At 38.0% G+C, this 21,952-nt stretch overlaps 1 protein-coding gene across 1 annotated transcript in view; it reads left to right on the plus strand.

The window, feature by feature from the left end:
- Positions 1-13,418: 13,418 nt before the first annotated feature.
- The window catches only part of LOC105475007 (WASP like actin nucleation promoting factor), a 63,906-nt gene continuing 55,372 nt past the window's right edge, over positions 13,419-21,952 (plus strand). The window contains exon 1 of the mRNA XM_011729964.3: positions 13,419-13,804. Within this exon, the coding sequence (XP_011728266.1) occupies positions 13,688-13,804 (117 nt within the window). The 5' untranslated portion in view covers positions 13,419-13,687. The remainder of the gene's footprint in view (positions 13,805-21,952) is intronic.

Consider the following 21,952-nt stretch of genomic DNA (forward strand, 5'->3'; position numbering starts at 1 on the left):
TGATGTGCTGGATGAATTGTGAGAATAAAACCAGGGAGAGAAGTGAGGTGGTGAAGGATGCTTGATTTAGGGCACAGGCAGAAGAGATGAAAAGGAAGTGGTGGTGGAGGGCCAATAGGAGGTAAAATTGATGGGAGGTGGCGACTGAAGATTAGAAGGCAGGAACAATGTGAGCAGTAGGAGAACAAGATGGGTTTTGAGGTTTCTAATTGGAAAAGAGAGTGTGGTGGTATTAATCACTAAGATAGGAAACAGAAAAGATTTGGAACAAAGATCATGAGTACAGATGTGTACACAATGACTTTGAGGAAATTACCAGTTGTAGCTATAGTTCCAGGCCTCAGATGAGAGGTTTGGATAAATATTTGGGAATCACAAAGAGGGCAATAAAAGCTATCGACATTAATAGTGTCACTGTTAAGGACATAGGCTCTGCTGTCAAAAGACTCAGATTGGAGTTGGCTCTCTCATTGACCTTGTATAAGTTTCCTAAATCTGAAACGTGCTGTTAATAATATCTCTTACAAACCACTAAAGAATTAAATGGAAGTGTATCTAAAGCATTTAACATGGTGTTAGGCATGTAGTAAGCGCTCGGTAATGCTACCTTATATTATTCTGATGAATCGGATTAGAAAATTAAAATTCACCTGGCTGGGCGCAGTGGCTCATGCCTGTAATCCCAGCACTTTTGGAGGCCGAGGTGGGCTGATCATGAGTCAGGAGATCGAGACCATCCTGGCTAACACAGAGAAACCCTGTCTCCACTAAAAATACAAAAAATTAGCTGGGCGTGGTGGCGGGTGCCTGTAGTCCCAGCTACTCAGGAGGCTGAGGCAGGAGAATGGCGTGAACCTGGGAGGTGGAGCTGGCAGTGAGCCAAGATTGCCTCACTGCACTCCAGCCTGGACAACAGAGCCAGACTCCATCTCAAAAATAAATAAATAAATAAATAAATAAATAAATAAATAAATAAATAAAAAGAAAGAAAATTAAAATTCACCTATTCGCTAAATTTTCTGGGGACCCCTGCTGTATTCAAGGCCAAATAAATGAGGCAAAATGATAGAACTCTTGGTGGAATTAATATTTAAGATGCAGAGCCATAGAGAAAGGCAAATGAGTGATCATATAAGCGGGATAGGGACACCCGACATAGGACAGATAGACACCATATTGATTGATGGTAGAGAGCTTGCAGAGAAGAAAATGTCCGATTCACATTTAGTTATGGGACAAAAATGTCACACAACTAAAGCTTTCAATGTTTTCGGGTGTTTAGTAGTTACTAAGTCCTTGGCAACTTTAGTCATTAAAATATTGGGGGTGGAAATGAGCTCACATTACTTGATAAGTGAAAGAGAAAGGAAAAAATGTAGACAATGAGTATAGGTTACTCTTTTCAGAAGCTTGGCTGTGAAGAGGAAAGACACGAATTAGTAACACTCAGGGTATTTATTTATTTAAATTGATTGTTTTAATGAAGGTAGTTTTTATTTTAATTTGAGAGATATCTGAACATACTTCTACAATGACCAGAAAGAGCCAATGGAGAAAACAAAACCATGTATATAGACGAGAATCACTGATGGAGCAAAAGGAAACAGGGAAATGTAGAGCGCAGCAAAGCAGAAGGCCTTAGGAAGAGCAAAGTGCTTCACTCAGTGAGTACAGGGATGCCAGACCTAATGGGTGCTTGAGTTACCTTTATTGCCCCTTGAAGAATTCAGAGACCATCAAAGAATTACTGAATTCCACATTGAGAGAGTGCTAACTACAGTAGGATAGAGAACACTATGAGCATCTGGGAAATAACTGAAAATCAATTCACCGCTGGGAATGAACAGGAACTGGTGGCATGTGCAGCTTCAGGCACTGTGGGAAAGTTCTGGTTCAGAAAGCAGATCTTAGCATTGGGGGAGATGATGATCTTAACAGTGGTCACTATAAAGGAGCTCAACATGAAATAACAGTGTTTAGAATCAGGGCACAGAGGAATTGGAATTACTTGGAAATCTATGAAATCAGCATCAGAAAAGTCCTTCTGCTGGTAGAACTGGAAGAGGAGATCTATCCTCTTAGACCAATATTTTATAGGCACAAAAACCCTTAACAGATTATCAACAAATGGAATTAAGCAATATTTAAAAAGGGATAATATATCATGATCAACTGGGGTTTATCCCAGGAATGCAAGCCTGTTTCAACATTTAAAAATCAGTGTAATTCCGGGAACAGAAAACCAAACACCGCATGTTCTCACTCATAAGTGGGAGTTGAACAATGAGAACATATGGACACAGGGAGGGGAACATCACACACTAGGGCCTGTGGGGGGCAGTGGGGGGGAAGGGGAGGGATAGCATTAAGAGAAATACCTAATGTAGACAACGGGTTGATGGGTGTAGCAAACCACCACAGCACATGTATACCTATGTAACAAACCTGAACATTCTGCACATGTATCCCAGAATTTAAAGTATAATAAAAATAAAAATAAAAATCAGTGTAATTCACTGTATCAACAGACTAAATAGGAGACAAAATATGAGTTTATTTAATACAAACACTAAAAGCATTTGACAAAATTTATGAGGAACACTTCTCAGGAAGATGGAATAGAAAAGAACTTCCTCAATTTAATAAATGGCATCTAGCATCATATTTAATGATCACAGATCAAAGAAATAGAAAACTGAAAACCATAAAGAACATCAATGATACCAAAATAAGTTTCTGTAAAATGGCCAATAAAGTAATAGTAAAACAAACAAGACAATTGTTTGCTTGCCCTAAAATATTAAGAAAATAGTTTTTAATGCACACAATGTGATTGAATATGCTCCATAATTTTTGAAAATTTGGCTTAACACTTTTTGACATGGGATCCAAAGGTTTTTCTAAAAGGTGAATTTTATCTATACTATATTTTAGTGGCCATTACTGAAAAGGACACTTTACAAAAAACATGAAGGTACACCCACCTGGGAGAAATATACAAGGGTTTGCCTATTTAAGCACAATACTTATGTTTTTCAATTGTATTCACCTGTTATAAATTTGTTAAAATTTTGCTAGTAATTTTCTTGCAAACTGAGAAGTATTTCATTTCCATATTTTTAGCAAATAAGAAAACACCAAAACTTTTTTACTTGGAAAAATTTTAAACAGGTATAAAAATTGTTTTTAAGTTTAGAAATATGTTTTTACAAGTGACGTGTTTTATCATTTTGAACTTTAAAGTCACATAATGATCAACAAGATTCCAAATGACTGTTTTCAAAACATGCTTTTGGCAATGTAAGTTTCTTTTGAAAAGTAGTTTCTTTCTCACTATGGTTAAAAATATTGAAGCAATATAGTAAATGTGTACTTCCTTTTTCTTTTTTTCAAAGATATCTACTAACAGTGATTTGTTGTCACTGGAAAGATCAGCACACTTGAACAGTTGTCTGTTTTGTTTTTTTCATCCTAAGTTTAATGATTGTTTTTTAAACAAGTTCAAGCACACTTGAACAGTTGTCTGTTTTGTTTTTTTATCCTAAGTTTAATGATTCTTGTAAGAAATTTACACAAAGATAGACTGTATGTCTTTGTTATAAATTATTTTCATGGTCATCTCCTATCTCATTACAACGTATTTAAGATACTTTAATTAATAAATTATTAGTTTAGCAACCCTGGATCAAATCATGGGTTTCACTTTTGGCTATCTCAGTCCTATAACTATCAAGGATATATTTTTTTTTCAGAATTATCATAAAATATCCCTGTAGCAGGTTATCCTCAGAGGTAACATTCACTTATTCTTACTGGTTAATTTATCTAATGCTATCTCACAATTCTTAAATTCCTCACCCTTATATTATTCGATGGCAAAAATTATGCAGTTACCTAAAGCAAGGGTTAGCAAACTTTTTCTGTAAATGGCCAGATAATAAACATTTGAGGCTTTGCAGGTCGTAAGGTTTCTGGTACAACTACTCAACTCTGCTGTTGTAGCATGAAAGTGGTCATAGACAATGCTAAAAGAATGAGCATGGCTGTGTCCCCCCAAAAAGCTCTATTTACAAAAACAGGCAACAGGATAGGTAGAGTCTAGTTTGCTGATCCTGGCCATACATCTTTCTAGAACCTCAGAATTTTCTAGGTCCTAATAATTAGAGGCAGTAATGTAATTCTCAGTTGTCTGATGCTAGTTTCCCATCTTGGAATATGAATGAGGGTTTCACCACCTCTTGCCTCAGTATAGCCAAGTAAACAGTGCCAAATAACCCAGTTTTCTGAAAGATCTGTTGCCTGTAACCACCTTCCTGGTACAAGTTTTAGAATACCTAAGGTTTCCAGTTCAGAATCACCTAGAGTTTTTGTAAATAACAGAATCTGACCCAGGCTAGCTAAAGCAAAAGGGAATTTATGGGAAGGATATTGTGAGCCTCACAGGTCAACTCATTTTTTAAGCAGAGGTCAATTATCCTAGACCATCTTCCTATTCCATTTGATATCAGACTAGCTCATTGTGCAAAATAACATCATGCTGAAATGACCTCTAGAGCAGGAATTTGCAAGTACACTATGTCCTTGGTCACATAAATGAATGCTGGGGGATATAAATGCCATGAAATATAGGAGCCTGATACCTCATGGATGTTTCTGGGGGCCTGTTATTCTGAGGCATGTAAAAATATGTCCCTCAAAATGAAGGACATGTTGCTATTCCTTTCGTGCCTTTCCAGCAAGAACAAGGCTTGGTGGGCATCTCTGGATGATAATGACAATAAGGCACAGTTTTGAGTGCCTTGTTTCAATCACACTGTCCAATGATCACAATGCTGCTATCTCTCAATGGAACTGAGAGCAAAAGAAGACTCTCTAGTAAGTTCAGGCTGAGGTGAGGCAATCTGTGAATTGTCCCTTATGACACAATAAATCCAAGGTTGCTTGGAGAGCCTGAGGAAGATTGGGATGTTGTATGGACTTGCATTAAAACAGGAAATTGAGACAGGGTAACACATTTTCCTTCTGTGTGTCAGAACATTATAATGTGCATGCATATAGATACCATCATTATGTGGGAACTGAGTCAACATACCAAGTCAGCCCTGATGCTTGTTAGAGCTTTCCTCTTTTATCAGTTCAAAGTCCCAATCTAACAGAACATATCATAAACACACAATAGCTTCAGTATCAAGAGGATCAAGGTGAAAGAAAAGTGCCAATATTCTCTTATATCTTCCTAAAAGGAGGAAAAAATTGAATGTGAGAAAGTGAATATGTAATTTAATTTTTAAACTGATTCTAAGTAAAGATATTGAGCTGCATGACTCCTAAACTAGGAATGAGGAACTTATTCTAATGTGACCATCGACTCTAAGTCATTTGCTTGTTCAATGTGTTTCTTCCTCTATTAAAAAACAAAACAAAAAAATCAATGAATACTACTAACTTCCAGCCACGGGGAACTGAGAATCATGATTGATGTAACAACTATCAAGTATTATACAATCCAGTTTTGAATGTAAATGACAAATATTAGATCAATAATTTCATGAAACCATAGTCACTAATTACCCTTCCTTCCTGCTCTGAGGTAACTAAAAGCAGGATTTTTATGTTCAGGGGGTTGTATTCTTACCAACCCCTCTTTCAATAGAGTAGGCTTATGATAAGGCTTATATATTCATTTTCATACCACCAAAAAAGGATTTGTAATAGTGAAAAAACATGAAATTGTTTATATTCCCCTATGCACTGCCTTTTACCCATTGCTTTTTAAAATGCAAGATTTTTTTTAAATCCAAAAAACATGGGATTGATTATATAATTTTGAGCTGAAAAGGACCTTAGCAATCGTTAAGTCATTCGTTTCATTTTACAAATGAGTAAGGAGAAGCGTGCTGAAGTTGAGTGATTTTACTAAGATTACATGGCTAGTTACTATCAGAACTCAGATTAGAAAAACTATGGGTGATAAATAAATATCTGCTTGCCCTTGCGGCTGTTTTGTCAGATGTGAACAATGAAGACATTCTACCTACAGACTCTATCCTATCTAGGTCTTAAACTGACGAGAATAAATCCAAGTGGTTCATTACCAGTTCCGTCCCCTCAAAAGAATATGATTCAAACATAGTTTGTGTAATGCCATAAGCCTTATATGCTTGGGAAAGGGTGGAAGGTGGCTGGTGGGGGTGGTAAATTTCATCCCCTGGAAGTCGTCTTGAAGGTCTACTTATTGGAATCACCAGGAGGGCTTGTTAAAACATAGACTGATGAGTCCTATCCCCAGAGTTTCAGGTTCAGTGGAGCCTGAGAGTGGGGCCTGAGAATGTGCATTTCTAACACGTTCCCAGATGATGCTAATACTGCTATGAGAACTGCTGGTCAGTCTCCCCTAGTCCATTGGGATGCCTGCCTACTTTTTGTCCTGGTCATTTTCACTTCAGTTTCCAAAGCTCTTGGATACTGAGCTTGCTTCCATATGCTTCCAGAGTTGCTTTCTAAGACCAAGTCAAGCCTTGACTTACTGTTTTTGCAATCACATCATGCGAAAAACTATTATTCCCAAAAATTCCTAAAATATGACACACATTTCTTTTCTCAGACTAGGCCCCTCGACACCTGAGCTCACTCAGGAGGAAAAAAAAAAAAATCACTTTATCCTTTGTACTTGAATTAGGTTGCTGGGTCATATCAAGTGGAGGTCATTCCTTTCTATTGCTGTTGTCACAAGCCCTGCTCCTGCTCTCATTAGGTTGTGTGCAATTTCTTATGTATCCTGTTTTCTCTCCAGGTGCTCTCAGAATACCACATGCTTAGTACTGTGTGGAAGAGTTTGGGCAAGACTGTAGTTTCTCTTTATTTGATCTCAGATTCTTTGTACCTGATAAAAAAATTCATATATTTTTATTTGAATCAAAGGTGGTCGTTTGATCAACAAATACACGTTGAATAATGCATAGGTTCAATGTTAAGAGTAAAAAGATACAAAGATGAATAAGACATGATACCAGCTCTTAGAGAGCTTTGAGGCTAATGTAGGAGACAAACATTTTAAAAGTAATTATAATTTACAAATGAAAAGCCTGTATATCACTGACTTTGACAATTTATTATATCAAAATGACTTACTTCAATTTTCTTTAATGAATCAGCTAAATAACTATTTATAGATAAATGACATCAACGTGTATGAACATATAGTACTAACCCATTCAACCATTACCAACTTTCTAAGGACAAACAACCTAGTTAATGTGGGGGAAAAAACAATGTTAGTTCTTATTAAAGGCTTTGTATGGAGGCAAAAGTAAATAAATACTGCTTACTTCCTAGATACAGAGTTTTACAATTTTATTATATATGTAATATGCATGTAATTCAGTACACAAAAATGCTATCATCTTGATAAAATTGGAAAGCATTAATATTTCATATTATTGCTTTTTTTTAAACAAAGTCCCTCTCCCCAGTCATCAAATGTCCTGAAGTTTCAACTGTCCCCAGTTGAATTCACTAGCTGCTGAGTACCTTTTGAATACCTTTTCTGTGTTCATGGAATTTCTGACCTTATGAATCTGCAGATCCTTAACATTGAGCCTGAAATGTACAGGTCTTTCGCAGCTAGGGTACAGGTATGTGACCTTTCCCTAATCAGACACACCCATGGGCAACTATGATTTGAAAACACATAAAGTGAAGAAGCATGTGGCATAGGGCAGCAAGGGTGGAAGCAGAAACACCTCGCTTTTAGAATCTCAGAAGAGATTCTAGTTTCCAATTCCCAATGTTAGCAGTAAATTTATAGTATCTCTGCCCAGAGATGACAACAGTCAAGGACTCACTGGAGTAGTTCCACAATGAAACTTGGGTATAGTTCCTAATTGTATAGAGTGAGTACGGAAATCTGACATTTGACCAACAGGCATTACAGAAAGAGAAAAGAAAAAAAATTAAGGGGAAGAAAAATATGAAAATAACAAAAGAAGAGTTTCCAGCACTAAAGTACATGAGTTTTTAGATAAAAAAGGGCCTTTGGAATACCCAGTACAATAAAAGTAAAAGTATTCCACTATGGTACATCATCAACTGTCAGAATTCCATAAACACACAGAAGATTCTAAAAACCTTTAGAGGCATAAAGAGTCACATACAAAAGATCAGAATCAGAATAACTTCAGATTTCGACAGCAATGTTGAAAGTTCGAAATCAATAAAATAACACCTTCAAATTCTGAAGAAAACTGGTATTCAACCTGAAATTTTCTACCTTGTTAAACTAATCAAGGGTGAGATTAGAATAAAACTATCAGATATGCAAGGTCTCAAAATTTTACTACCTATTCACTTTTTCTTAAGAAGCCACTAAAGGATATACACTATCAAAACAAGGGAGTACATCAAGATGGATGACATAGATTCCAAGAAACAGAGGGTCTAACACAGAAAGATAAAGGGAAATCCCAGGATAGTAACTCAATAAAATTCCAGACAATAGCCATGTTGCAACAGTACAGATTAACATGGGATGATGGATGGCTTTGGGAGACAGGTCTCTGATTAAAATTAGTGAGTCTAAGATTCCTGATACACTTGATTATGTGGAAAATAATATGAGGAAGGTCTTTATAGTTGTTAATATAGACGAAATAAAAGAAAGAAAATTTAAGCAAATTATTGAGGGGGGAAAATCCAATAAAGTTAAAGGGTACAAGAATGTAACTTCTGTTTTATGCTGTTTTAAGTTTTGTACTACTATTTGATTTTTTAAATTATGTGCATTTATCATTTGCATAAAAATAATTGATTTTAAAAACATTATGTGGTAGCAGAGACCATATCCTTGACCCCAATAATGTCAATGTGGTAATGGGGACATGTGGCATCTTCAAATTTTCCGAAGTATCCAACCTGCCTACTCATTTATAACGTAGATTGACCTTGAGCACATTACAATAAAGGAATCAATGTTGTTCCTGTCTCATTTGGAATAATAATAAGCCAGTGAATATTCATTAAAGTTAAAGAGCAGCCAGAAAACCAGTAAGCAGCATCCTGGGAACTATAACATACTTAGCTCTTCAAATCATTTCTTGATTACAGGTAAGTACTAGGTATTTGGAGACTAGGTCATATAATGGTAGTAACTATCACTGGTAATTTTGTAGCATGAATAAGTGTTCAATTTTCCAGTAACTTCAATAAGAAATCAGAATGATTTGTAAATAAACTGTTTATTCCTAAAAAAGAAAGCCCCAAAGAGGTTTGTAGTTAAAATGAATTTAAAAACGAGAGGCAGAAAAAAAAAATGGTGTGCTAGCTTACTTTTCAGATTTTAGTTGATGAAAAAGAAAACAATTAACATTTAACTTGGGATAACATGTACTAGAACAAATTCTTGTAAGCATTGCTATATGCAATATTTACATAAAGATGTGCAGAGATATTTTACAAGATGAACATTTTAAACACATGACATTTGTGGAGGTTGAATGGGAGAAGTAGCATTCATTGTCCCTGCACTTGGTCTGCAAATCCAGATTTGCAATATTCAGATTTGCTGTTGTTCTGTCTCTATAAATCAGTTCTGCCATAGCCAAGCAGCAATTATGCCTACAATGGCTGCTGAATGCCGTGTGCATTCAGCCACCATTATATTCTCCCACAGTAAAGGGTGTCACTACATTTTAAATTATTAACATTAGCAAGGGGAATAGGGTGTTTCAGAGGACTTGTAACTGTACATAAACAAAGACATTTGTGAAGAAATAAAGAACCATAACAAGAGAAGCTTGCAAAGTACCCATAAGGATAACAGCAGGAATGTATCTGAAAATATGCCCTCATTTCCATAATGAGCTACCCTAATGTTTTCTGTTGAAATGAGGGCTTTACCTTAAAAGATCATACCAAAGAAAGAAAGAAGAAAATGAAGTACTAGATTAGATTCTAGTTGAGGTAAGGAAAGTCGAATGGAAGAAATGAAATGTATGAATTGCCTTTTTTTTTTTTTGGTTATATTCATATACACCTTAATAAAGCTTTTTTTTTTTTTTTTTTTTTTCCCCACAGCCCTCTCCCACTACTCTTTCCTGTCTTCAAAATAGTTTGGTGGTCTACAAGTTCTAAAAGCTGGTATTTCTAGTATATGCATTTTATATGTATATTAAGATAAAATCCCTAGTCTTCTTAACTGAGCTTACAAACTTCAAGATACTCTGTTGAAGGGAAACAGAATGCTTATGTCTTGGATAAAATCCAATCTCTCAAACTGGGTAAAAAGAATTTGAGATAAGGAAATAACTTGCCAAAGAAAACAGACAGAAAAGATGTCTTGTGTTCTGCCAAACAGCGGATATGCTATCAAAAATGAAAGAAAGGACTTGCTAAAACTTTGAAACAAAAACAGCTAGTACTGCTTGGTTTCAGGATGAGTATGGAAAAATAGAATCCTTTATGTATGGTAAGGGGGGAATCCCCAAATACTGCTTGTTCACAGGCTTAAATGAGTAAGGAAGTCATATTTCCAGTGAAATGTTCATGCTTACATTTTCCACATCAAGAGCTGGAAAAAGCCCAGAGAAAAACAAAAATAACAATAGAGGGTAGAAGACAAGAACTTAAATTGCAATTTTGTGGACAAAGGATTATATTAAAAATTTGGAGAAAATTAAAGAAAGGTTGGACCTGAGGAAAAAAGTCTATTGTGGTCATAATTTTCCATCTCCAAGTCTAAAGAAAACAGAACAAGGTCAAATAGTAAAAGAAAAATTGCATTTAGATAAGTCATAAAATTTCCTGAAAGAAAAGAAAATCAATAAAACAATAGATAGTCTAGGCTAGTAAGAGGTTGTGAAATGATTGGAACTCAGTGATTCTCAGAATGAGATAGATTCTTCAAGGCAGCTACTGTCCATTCACCTATCATCACATGACCTTTTTTTTTCCCCCACAGCCCTCTCCCACTACTCTTTCCTGTCTTCAAAATAGTTTGGTGGTCTACAAGTTCTAAAAGCTGGTATTTCTAACATAAAATTTGCTAATCTTTCAGTTTTTATTAATTAGAAGCTAATAGGATTCTATCTCTGGATTTACAGTTTTAAAAAGTTTTATTTTGGCATACTGGGATATCTGTAACTTATTTGGCATAATATATGGCCTAATCAGAAATTCTGCTATCAAGTTCTTCACTATATTTTTTAAAAATTATGTACAATTGTAAATTTGAAGTACAGTTTTTGAAGAGTCAGACTTAAAACAAAGGTAAGAATACATATATTAAGTCTTGATCCCTTAGCTCAGGGAAAGCAGAACAGACCATAGGCAAGGACTGTCAGTGGCCGACAACTAATACTTGAGTAATCATTATGTATCAGGTACTTTACATGTGATATCTTTTTTTAATGTCTTATAATTTTAGTTTAAAAAATTTTAATAGACAATAACTGCACATATTTATGGGGTACACAGTGATGTTGCAATACATATAACGTATAGTGATTAGATCAGGGTAATTAGCATATCTATCATCTCAGAAACTTATTATGTCTTTGTTTTGGGAACATGCAATATCCTTCTAGCTATTTGAAACTATATAGTATTGTTAACTACAGTCATCCTACAGTGCTACAGAACACTAGAACTTACACCTCCTATCTAGTTGTAATTTTGTATTTTACAACTTCGAAGTAGGTGTAATTATCCCTATTTAGACTATACTTGTATGAAACAAATTATTTTCATTTTACAGATGAGGAAACTGAGACGCAGAGAAGTAATCTGTCCAAAGTCCACTGGGTTATAAGATTCATAACAAGAACTACAACTTGGGTCTATCTGAATCTTAAACTTCTGGCACTATACTTGCTCACAGGTTTGAAAAGAAGAGCTTTAATTTCTACTATTTCTCAAGAATTTGTAATGCTTTCTCTTGTCACTGTGCTTTCAACTTACAGGGGTTGCAGTTTTGATAAAAGACAAACTGATTTAGCTTCTAGCTTTGTTAGATCTGTAATTCAGAAGCAACTCCAGGCTTCCATTTCTACTAATGCTTTCTAAATCTAATTATGTTATAAATAGTCCTGTTGCTTTAATTCACTTTTTACCCTAACATTATTAATCAAGTTTAACTTTGAAATCTCCATATTTTATGTGAGACCTCCCAAGGCTATCCAATCTTATTTTTCTTTGTAAATTTATTGTTGCTCAGCCTATTTCATTAAGGACAGCTTTAATTTTAATACTTTATAATTATTTTCAAAGTGCATGATAATGGTTTATCAGTCTGGTTAGTACATCAGAGATTTCTATTGGCGCTATCAGAGATGTTAACATCCAACAGTTTTACCAAAGTGTAACTGTTATAGATGTCTTGTTTAACATATAACTTTTTTGTTTATTGGAATTAAGCAATTACCAGACATGAATTTATGCAACAAAAATGTTTAATGTGAACAGTGACATGCATATTTGATAGCTCACTGCAGTCTGCATCATTGTCTCTAGATTCCAAAATTTCATTTTAAGCCGTTTAGTACTTACAGAACAAAGGGGGTTATCTTAGATAACTTTTAATATCCTGGGCTATTTTCCAATTCACGATACAGGGGGAAAAAATGTGTCCAGGGCCCTTAAAAGAAAATACTTTGAATTTAAATATGACACATACATTAAGCCCACGTGACACGCCAGGGAGGCGGTGGAAGTCAAGTGCATTTGTTTTTGTTACATCCATCAGCGCGATCTCTTTCACAATTCTGGGAGAGGCCTGTTTGTTCCTCCACTCCCACAGTTGAAGTTTGGACAAAGTTTGAGAAAATCCCAGGCACCTGCGGCTCCTAGTGAAGCCCGCGAGGAGCATAGGGGAAAGCACCTCTTCCCCAGTTTTCAGTCTTCAGATAGCAGGCCTCTCGGACCCGCAGAGCGAGCGTCACGCTGCCGCGCCTGAGAAATGAGCGCTATTTCAAGGACAGGCCCTGGGTCCTCACTGACGCTTGGCAAAGGTGTGCGTCCGCCCAAGGAAGGCCGGCGGCGCGGCGGCGCGGCGGCGCAGCGACGGCGAGGAGTCTCCACCCATCTTCTCTTCAAGCAGCAGTAGCTGGGTCTGGGTACCCAACCGACGAGCCGAGACGCCAGAAGCCAGAGGACGAAGTTGAAAGCCTGCGCCCCGAGCCAACCGGAATTCCACTTAGCTCCGCGCGGTCCGCGCCTCGGCCGGAAGGGGGCGTGGCTTCGGGCCGGCGCGGCGAGGCCCGCCGCCGAGTGGGGGGGGGTTCCTCCCGGGCCCCGGCCGCGCGTTTCCGGTGCGCTCCCCCGCGCCCTCCGTCCTGTGGTCTCGCCCGTCCCCGCTGCCATGTTGGATTGTGCGGCCGCCGCCGCCGCCGCTGCGGGAGGGTTGGGGGAGGAGTTGGGAGTTTAGCGCAGTCGCTGGAGTGCGAGGACAACGACCATCCGGCCCTATCCTGGCCGGGCGGGAGCTGGGAGCTTCCCTTTCTCAGCGCGGCCCGAAGGTGGCTCGCCGTCGGCGCCTGCGTCCCTCGACCTCCTCCTCCTCCGCGCTCCGGGGGAGCTGCGAGATGTGGCGCCTCTGACTCCGCTTCTCCCCGCCCCTGTCACCGAGAGGGGTAACGAGCTCTCGCCCACTCGCGGGAGGAGACGGCCCTGGACTCCCAACCCTGCCGGCGAAACCATGAGCTCCGTCCAGCAGCAGCCGCCGCCGCCGCGGAGGGTCACCAACGTGGGGTCCCTGCTGCTCACCCCGCAGGAGAACGAGTCCCTCTTCACTTTCCTCGGCAAGAAATGTGTGGTCAGTGCATAAGAACCGCGTCGCCACCCCTGACATTACCTCACGGGCCCGGACTTGGGGGCCGGGAAGTGGGAGTGGGGAAGGAGGCGGGAGCGGCGCGGGGAGGGTCCCGCTTGTCGGCCAGGCCTCCCGCCAGCCCCGGCCCCTCGTCGGCGCCCTCGCCCTGCTCCCTGGGTGCGGGCTGTGGCGGTCGGGCGCCGCCTCCCCGAGCTTTGGGGAACAAGGGAGTGTCACCTCCGCAGGCCTGTCCTCCAGCCTGGCCGGGCCTCGGTCCGCGCCCTGGCTGCTGGTTAAAACTTTACTCTCAGGCCACAAGGGGATTTTCTTGTAAGAGTCGCTTGGTCCCAGAATCTGGGCCCTTGCTCTAGCTCTCGCGTCACCTCCTCCTGCTGGATCTGGGGGTACCTTCCTTAACAATGCCAGGTTTGAGGAGTGGATAGGTCGGGGAAGGAAGGTGGTTTTCACTCTCCCATTAGGATTCCAGGAGGCAGTGAAGTCGAGTGCAAGAGCCTGGGCTCTCTTCAGATTAGAGAGGATAAAAAAAATGTTACTGCTCTTCGTTAAAGAGAAACAAGATTGATTTCTCCAGCAACCTTGTCTAGGCCTGGTTTCTACTTTCCTTCCCACTGATTTTTTCCCCCATTGGTGGGAGAGGGTGCTGCTTTCCCCGCAGCCATGCGCAGGGAAACCTCAATCTCTGGTAGTTCTTGGTTTTTGGGGCCGAGAATGATTCTTAGTTTGGTGCTGTGCGGCCAATTCCAACCCCAGATGGCCGGTTGGGAGCGAGCAGTTCTGCTGTGGGAAGGGGAATGTGTGTTGTTGACGGAAGCATTCGTTACATTGGCTGCTGGCACTTCTGGGGGTGGGGAGGTTCTGCTCTGTGGTATAGGCCTTGTCGGAATCATACTGCGGTGCTGGGTTGAAGTGTGGTTTGTTGAAATCCTGGCTGGGTCTCTTTCTCTCCACTTTGTTTGCTAGCACCTGCAGAGTATGTGCCACTGGAATCCAGAAAACACGGAAATTTCAACAGAGCAATACCATTTTATAACTCCTTTAATGTTAGGTATGCCAAACCAGATTTCACCTGCTTCTTTACGAAGTTAGGGTTAGACAATTTCTGGAAAGTTCTTGGATTAATTGTTAACGTCGTAGGAGTCCACCCTTTGTATCTTGTGCCATCCGGTTGGAGATTGAATCGTTCCATTCAATTTCAGATGTGTTTCAAATTTCGGAACTTAGACCTTAGAGAACATTGAGTTTCGTGATTAGAAGGATGAAACGAGAGGAGTGGCTCAAAACGAGAATTTTGGGTAACAACTTTAATCCCCTCCCCATTCACACACTTTTTTCAACAAATGAGAAAACTGATCCAGTGAGCCCAAGTCATACAACAGTTTAACGATGTAACCAGAACCAGAAAACCGGGACTCCTCATGCCTCGTCCTATCCCATGGTACTTTCCACTACATCATGTTGTTTTAGAGGGGTGTTTTTTTTTTTTCTTGTTACCGATTTATTTCCAAAAGTGGTGTTAAAGGAATAACCACTTTGCCTTTTTCACCAAAAACTAATTAAAGTACAAGATTCTTAAAGCACCACTAATGTTTGCATATGTTCAGTTTAGGAAAATCTCCAGCACTTTGAATGTTAGTTACCTCCAATGAAAAAAAAATTCAGTTGTTGGTTTAGTAGATTAGCTGTGTAACGTGTATCAAAAAGGAAGTAGTCATACTGTGTTCTACATACCACACACATTAACTTTACGCAGAAAGAACATTACATTTATACACAAGTATAGTAATTGTCCTGTGCTTACCTATAGTTTTACTGGTTTCAAAAAATGGCAGATGGGGAAAAATACTGTGATAGGGAAAAATGATGTTGCACGTTGGTTAGCGTAAGTGGATTGCTGAATAGGCTGTCAGTATTCAGTGCTTAATTTCTTTACGCCATCTTTTATTAATTAACTTTACCTTTTGCATTTCTGTCATTTAAAAACCACACTGTGTCAGTTGCCTGCTTCTGTGGGATAAGTCGTTGCATACACTAATTTCAAAATTTGAAGTCCCTAGTTAATAGAGAGTTAAGAGTGATATTTTAATTTTTGAAATAATCTTTTCCTCCCTTTGCTGATTATGCAGGGTTTTTTTTGTCTTTTAAAACATTACCGAAATACATTGTCTCATAATAAATCCAGCAGTAAGATTTACAGGTCAGACCAAATGTGTTAGGCAGAAGAGTACTCAGAGCTCTATTTAAGAATTCAAGAAATGAAACAAAAGCAGTTACAGTCTTAGCTCTGAAGGAGCTTCATATCTTCTTTCATTTAACAAACATGCATTGATTAAATGTTGAGGTCAAAATCTAGAAGGGCTGAAACTTGTCCTCAGGGAGCTTACTAGGTCTAAAAAGGGAAACGTGTAAACTGATAAATAAGTCAGTGCTTCAGAGTGATGTGTAAGAGGCTACTTTTCACAATAGAAAATGTCTTGGCTTTGTAATAGCAAATATGGGTTCAAACTGGGGGTCACTTTGGATAAGTTTCTTAAGCTTCCTATCCTAGATTTGGTTTTCTCATATGTAAAACAAAGATACTATCTCATGGGTAGTTGTGTGGATTAAGACTGTGTGTAAATATATGGAAACTATTTTTATACAGGTTTAGGGGATTAAAGGAGAGAATGGGGGGAGAGAGATTGAGTAAAAGCTTGTTAAAATGGATAACTGAATATTTATATTTAAACAGGTGCTCCCTAGGCTGATGAGAGGTATGAAACAACTTGAAAAGTTAGGAGACCTACTAATAAGTTTATTAGGTTTCTTAGGGAGCAAGGAGGGCTTCTGCTTGGGCTCTCAGATTTAGGTATGCATTGGAATCATTGTGGAGATTATGAGAAATGCATATGCCTAGACCCAATTCCTAGATAATATTCAGAATCACTGGATATGAGGTGAAGCTTGGACATGTCTATTTTTAACAAACTTAACAGAAGATTTTAAAGTATATCACAGTTTGAAAACCACTGCTGAAGACCACGTCTGATAGGATAATCCTTGAGCACATTGGAAATCTTAATAGATTTTTCTTCAATTTTTGGTTTATATTTTGCAAATTGAAGCTCAATTAAGTTAAATCAAATTCTTTTAGTACAGCATTTCTCTGACCGCTTAAGATATCAGTGTACATTTCACAACTAAGAAGGAGATACAGTTGAGGGAGTATTGCACTCTTTAAGGGGGACTCACAAGATCATATTTGACTTAGAAAATTTTCAGGGGAAAGGTGGAGGCAGTATAGAACGTGGATTGAGGATTGTGAGGGAAAGACAAGGGAAATCAGATAGTTGTTTTATAGTAGTGCAGGTGAAATATGATGAGGGCCTAAATTAAGAGAGTACTTTGGGAATTCAAGAACAATTAAAGTCTCCAGCAGAAATTAGTCCCAGTTATATATAGAAGGTGAGGGAAGGGAGTTTCAATAAAGGCAGGCATTATAACCACCAGCAGAAAGAAACATATTTTTATTTTCATTCACTGCAAATATGCCTAAATGTTAATGAGACTCTGGATTGGTGATTGGCTTCATGGAGGAGGCAAATCATCAGTAAATCTTTTGTTTTACCACAAAATTCATTTTGTGAAAGTTGAGATTTCATTGTGATATGTAAATACATGATATGTACTTTTACATAAATAGTTCTGATGCCATTCATTAGCTGGTAGTATTATGAAGGGAGAACTATTTAAGAAGGTTATAAATAAGATTACTAGGTCTTGTTTTGTAGTTATATCTGTTGCCTTTCATGTAGTGTGATTCAATTAATTTTATATAAAGAGTATGTGCAATTTTGCTAAGTGGAGTTCAGCATGTATAGTCCTGAATAAGTGAGAAACTAAGGATTAGGGAAAAGTAAAACATTAAAGTATGTCTCTACAGCCATTTCTGGTCTATATGGATTGGGGTTGATAATGTTATTGAGCGTTATCTTTCCCTGCCATACTCACCTGGTTGGTTTTTTCAAGATTTAGTGATACTTAAGCCATTTTTTTAAATCAACTTTAATCTTTATTTCCTTTATCTCCTCAGCACTTGTTTTAACTTGCTTATTTTCTTTAGTTTTTTGTTTCCTCATTCTTTATATATAATTCTTAGAGATAGACTTTATGCCTCGGTAGTCTTCTGTAATTTTTATAACTTCTAGCACACAGATCAGTGAATACTTATTGATTGATTGAACAATTATAATTGCTCAATTGTTTATTTTTTAGGAGCTTGTTCTGCATTTCTCATTGCTTGATTAGGTTGTTAAGCCCTTCAGTTTTGAATGTACATGGTATCTGGACTTTAGTCTTCATTTATTATGCGACCAAAATGGTTTAGTTCTGCTGCTGAACTAATATAGGTGGTAACAGTTGTTTAACAGTAGTTTGTTTCTGTTCTGAATCAGACCTTTTGGGTAGGGATTCTTAAATAGGCATAGAGGGAAGGATATGCTTAGCAGGATCATTGTGTTGATGATGGCCTGAGTAAGGCACTACTGGTGGAAAGGTTAGGCTGGGAATGTATTTCACCTTGAGTAGTAAGGAAAAATAAAAGTTAAAAATTCACTGGATTTGGAATATACAAAGATGACAAGATACCCTTGTCTAGTATAGAGGAAAAAGATTAGCACAAAAATGTATGTGAGGCAGCGTAGCTATAAGCACAAGAAGAGATTCAGAAAAGTCCAACGGTTGGATTTTGAATTTTGTTTCTGTTTATTCTTAGCTCTATAATACAGGCAAATTTCTTAACTAGTCTCAGCCTTCATGTCTAGATTTGTAAAATGGGCTTAGTCAAGGATTTCAAAGAGTATACAATAATTATGAAAGATGCTTAGAGTCCATGACACAAAGTATTCGGGGAGTTTGGAGGAGCATATGAAAGAAAGTTGTTATTAATATTATTTAGTGCTCAGTTTAGATTTCCTGTTACTGGCAGGGAGGATTTAGAGTAAAATTTTCAACTCTGTGTTGTATTTGTTTTGACTTAGGTACATTAACAATTTTAAAGTCAGTTAATTATAGAGTGTGTAAATTAAAAGTTAAGAAACAGCTTGAATGTATCTCTTTGGGGAGTGTCTGGGCAGCCTGAGTCTCCCTGGCTGCTAATTGAAGAGGAAGAAAGGAGTCCTGATGAAAAAGTTAGGAGTTCCTGTATTTTAGTCCATGCTCTGCTACTATACATTGTGAATGTGAACAGGAATTTCTGACCTTTTTTTTTTTTTTTTTTTTTTTTGAGGCAGAGTTTTGCTTTGTTGCCCAGGCTAGAGTGCAGTGGCACAATTTCGGCTCACTGTAACCTCCGCCTCCAGGTTCAAGTTATTCTCCTGCCTCAGCCTCCCAAGCAGCTGGGACTACAGGCATGTGCCACTACCCACAGCTAATTTTCGTATTTTTAATAGAGACAGGGTTTCACCATGCTGGCCAGGGTGGTCTTGAACTCCTGACCTCAGGTGATCTGTCCGCTTCAGCCTCCCAAAGTGCTGGGATTACAGGTGTGAGCCACCGTGCCTGGTCATTTCTCCCTTCCTGAACTTCACTTTTCTAATTTGAAAATGAGCAGTTGGACAAGATAACTCCACAGTCTTTCCAGCTTTAATGCTTAATCAGTTTAACTATTCTAGATAACAGCGACTCCAGCAGGGAGAGAACAGGCCTAATGTTAACTCTAGCATATATTTGTTTTGCACAGCAGAGACTAATATAGCATATATCTAAGCAGAAGGTAGATAATCCTGAATTATTTCATTGAAAATTCCCATTTTTAATTCACCTTTTTCTAAGCATTGTAATTTAATAGGCATTTCACTTTTAAAATAGCAGAGTGAACAGAATAAAAAGGCATTAGTAATAGAATTATCAACTTTTATCTAACTTAGAATTATTATTTGTAATTATAATGTATTTTTGGGTTGTTAGAAACTGCTTTTTTGATTAAGATGGAGTTATTTTTAAGAATTTCCCTTTTGTTAACCAATTCCATCTAGAATCCTAAATCTGGATGAAATTGTATTAGTGATATGATAGGTGTTGCACGTTACTGCTTATTTTCCAACATTAAAAACATAGGTTTTTAGTTTAAGTAGTAGACTGAATAGTTATAGTGAATTGACTTGGTTATTTTAGAGACTGGTTCAAAATTGAGATTACCATGGGGATTCATTCGTGTGATTAAAATAATCTTACCTTTCTTAAATTTTTTTTTAATGCACTAGACAACATGCTGAAATTACGGCTTATTTTATCAGTGAATTTTATATTCCTGAAACCGCATACCAAGAGACAGTAGAACCTTTGACAGAACTTTTCTGAAACCCAAATGAATGCCTAAATTAGGCATCCTTTTAAGATGGAAAGGACTGGGTTTTATCTTTTACTGTCTTTCTTGCTTATTTAACTTCTGTTCTTGCTGTACTCTGGGTATTAGAAAGCACAGCTCTTGAGGGAAAGATGTGACTGGGCCCTCTGAACAGTGTCTCCTACACCGAGTTCTGCCAGTCACTCTTGGGCCATCTTTCTGTTGTGGACAGTTGTAGGGATTTTATTTAAAATATCCATTTTTTAAAAAAGTTATCTTTGAATGTAAAAATTGTATCTGTGAGTAAAATCAAATTGTAAAGTCTAGAAATAAAGTCTTGATTAGAGAACAGGTTTGATTAGGACATTCAAGATTCCTCATAACATACAGAATTGGAGCTGCTTAAGTGTTGGCCAAAGTACAGAGTAGCCGGGTTCTACTTGTTTTGCTGCTGAGCAACTCCTACCATGTACATCAGTATTCTAGTCTTCTATAGTAAGATTTTTTATAAGTCTTTATAAAAACTGGTAAGAACAAGATTTTCCTAAGGAAACGCATGCATGTGGTAGTCTCGTTTATTTCTCTTTTGTCCATATTCTGTAGATTTTTAAAATAAATGATGGAAGTATAATGGTAGCCCATTCTAGTTTTGAGTAGAAAAACAAATTTTAAAAGAGCAGGTAAGAGTTGAGCTTTGTTACAATTTATTCTGTCTGGAAGTCATAGTTTTGTTAATAGAGTTCACTCTTACTCTAAAGGTTCTAGAAACAAAACAAGTTATACATTCATAGTCACAGTAATAGGATATACTATAAATGTAATTCTTATAGGTCACCTAGCATCATTCATAGATTCTTGGAAACTGTGACTTTAGGTGAAACAACACATAATGAAACCAGTTTTACCATAGGGTAATTGATATAAACAAGAGTTAAGTTTCTATAGCATATTTATGGTCACAGAAATATCACCAAATATCTAAATAAAGACAAAAACACTTCTAATATTAATTAATGAAATAAATGTAAGCTGTAACACATTTAAGAAAGAGTAATAAAAACAAGACAATTATCTACCCAGTTACTTCACTTCAGTCTCCTGGCAGCTCAGGGTACAAGGTAAGAACCAACCCCGGACAGGACATCATCCCATCGCAGGGTGCACTCATACCTACACCCACACCTCACTTGTACACTCACTCATCGTGGGATAATGTAGACACACCAGTGAACCTAATATGCACATTTTTGGGATGTGGGAGGAAATCCAAGTACCCAGAGAACCCAGTAAATATGGAGAGTACCTGCAAACTCCACACAGATAGTGGCCCAGCTGGAAATTGATTTTCTTTTCTCATCAAAGTTAATAATGGGCTGTGTGTGGTGGTTCACACCTTTAATCGCAGCACTTTGGGAGGCTGGGGCAGAAAGATCACTTGAGGCCCGGAGTTTGAGACCACCGTGGGCAACATAGACCTAATCTCTACAAGAAAAAGTAGCTGGTAGTGGTGGGCTCATGTCTGTAGTCCCAGCTACTCCAGAGGCTGAGGCAGGAGGTTCACTTGAGCCCAGGAATTCAGGGATGCAGTGAGCCATGATGAGAGCATTGCACTCCAGCCGGGGCAACATAGCGAGACCTGGTCTCTTAAAAAAAAAAAAAAAAGTTACGATGAAAGGACATTGAACAAAATGATGTTGAACAAAAGGATGTTATTTGAGGACCAGCTGTATTAAGTATTTAGTAATTAGGAGACATTTGGCATACTTAACCATATTCATAAATATAGTATAATACAAAATCTTATTTAT

The sequence above is a fragment of the Macaca nemestrina genome, chromosome 4 (genome assembly GCF_043159975.1).
Source record: "Macaca nemestrina isolate mMacNem1 chromosome 4, mMacNem.hap1, whole genome shotgun sequence".
Taxonomy (NCBI): Eukaryota; Metazoa; Chordata; class Mammalia; order Primates; family Cercopithecidae; genus Macaca; species Macaca nemestrina.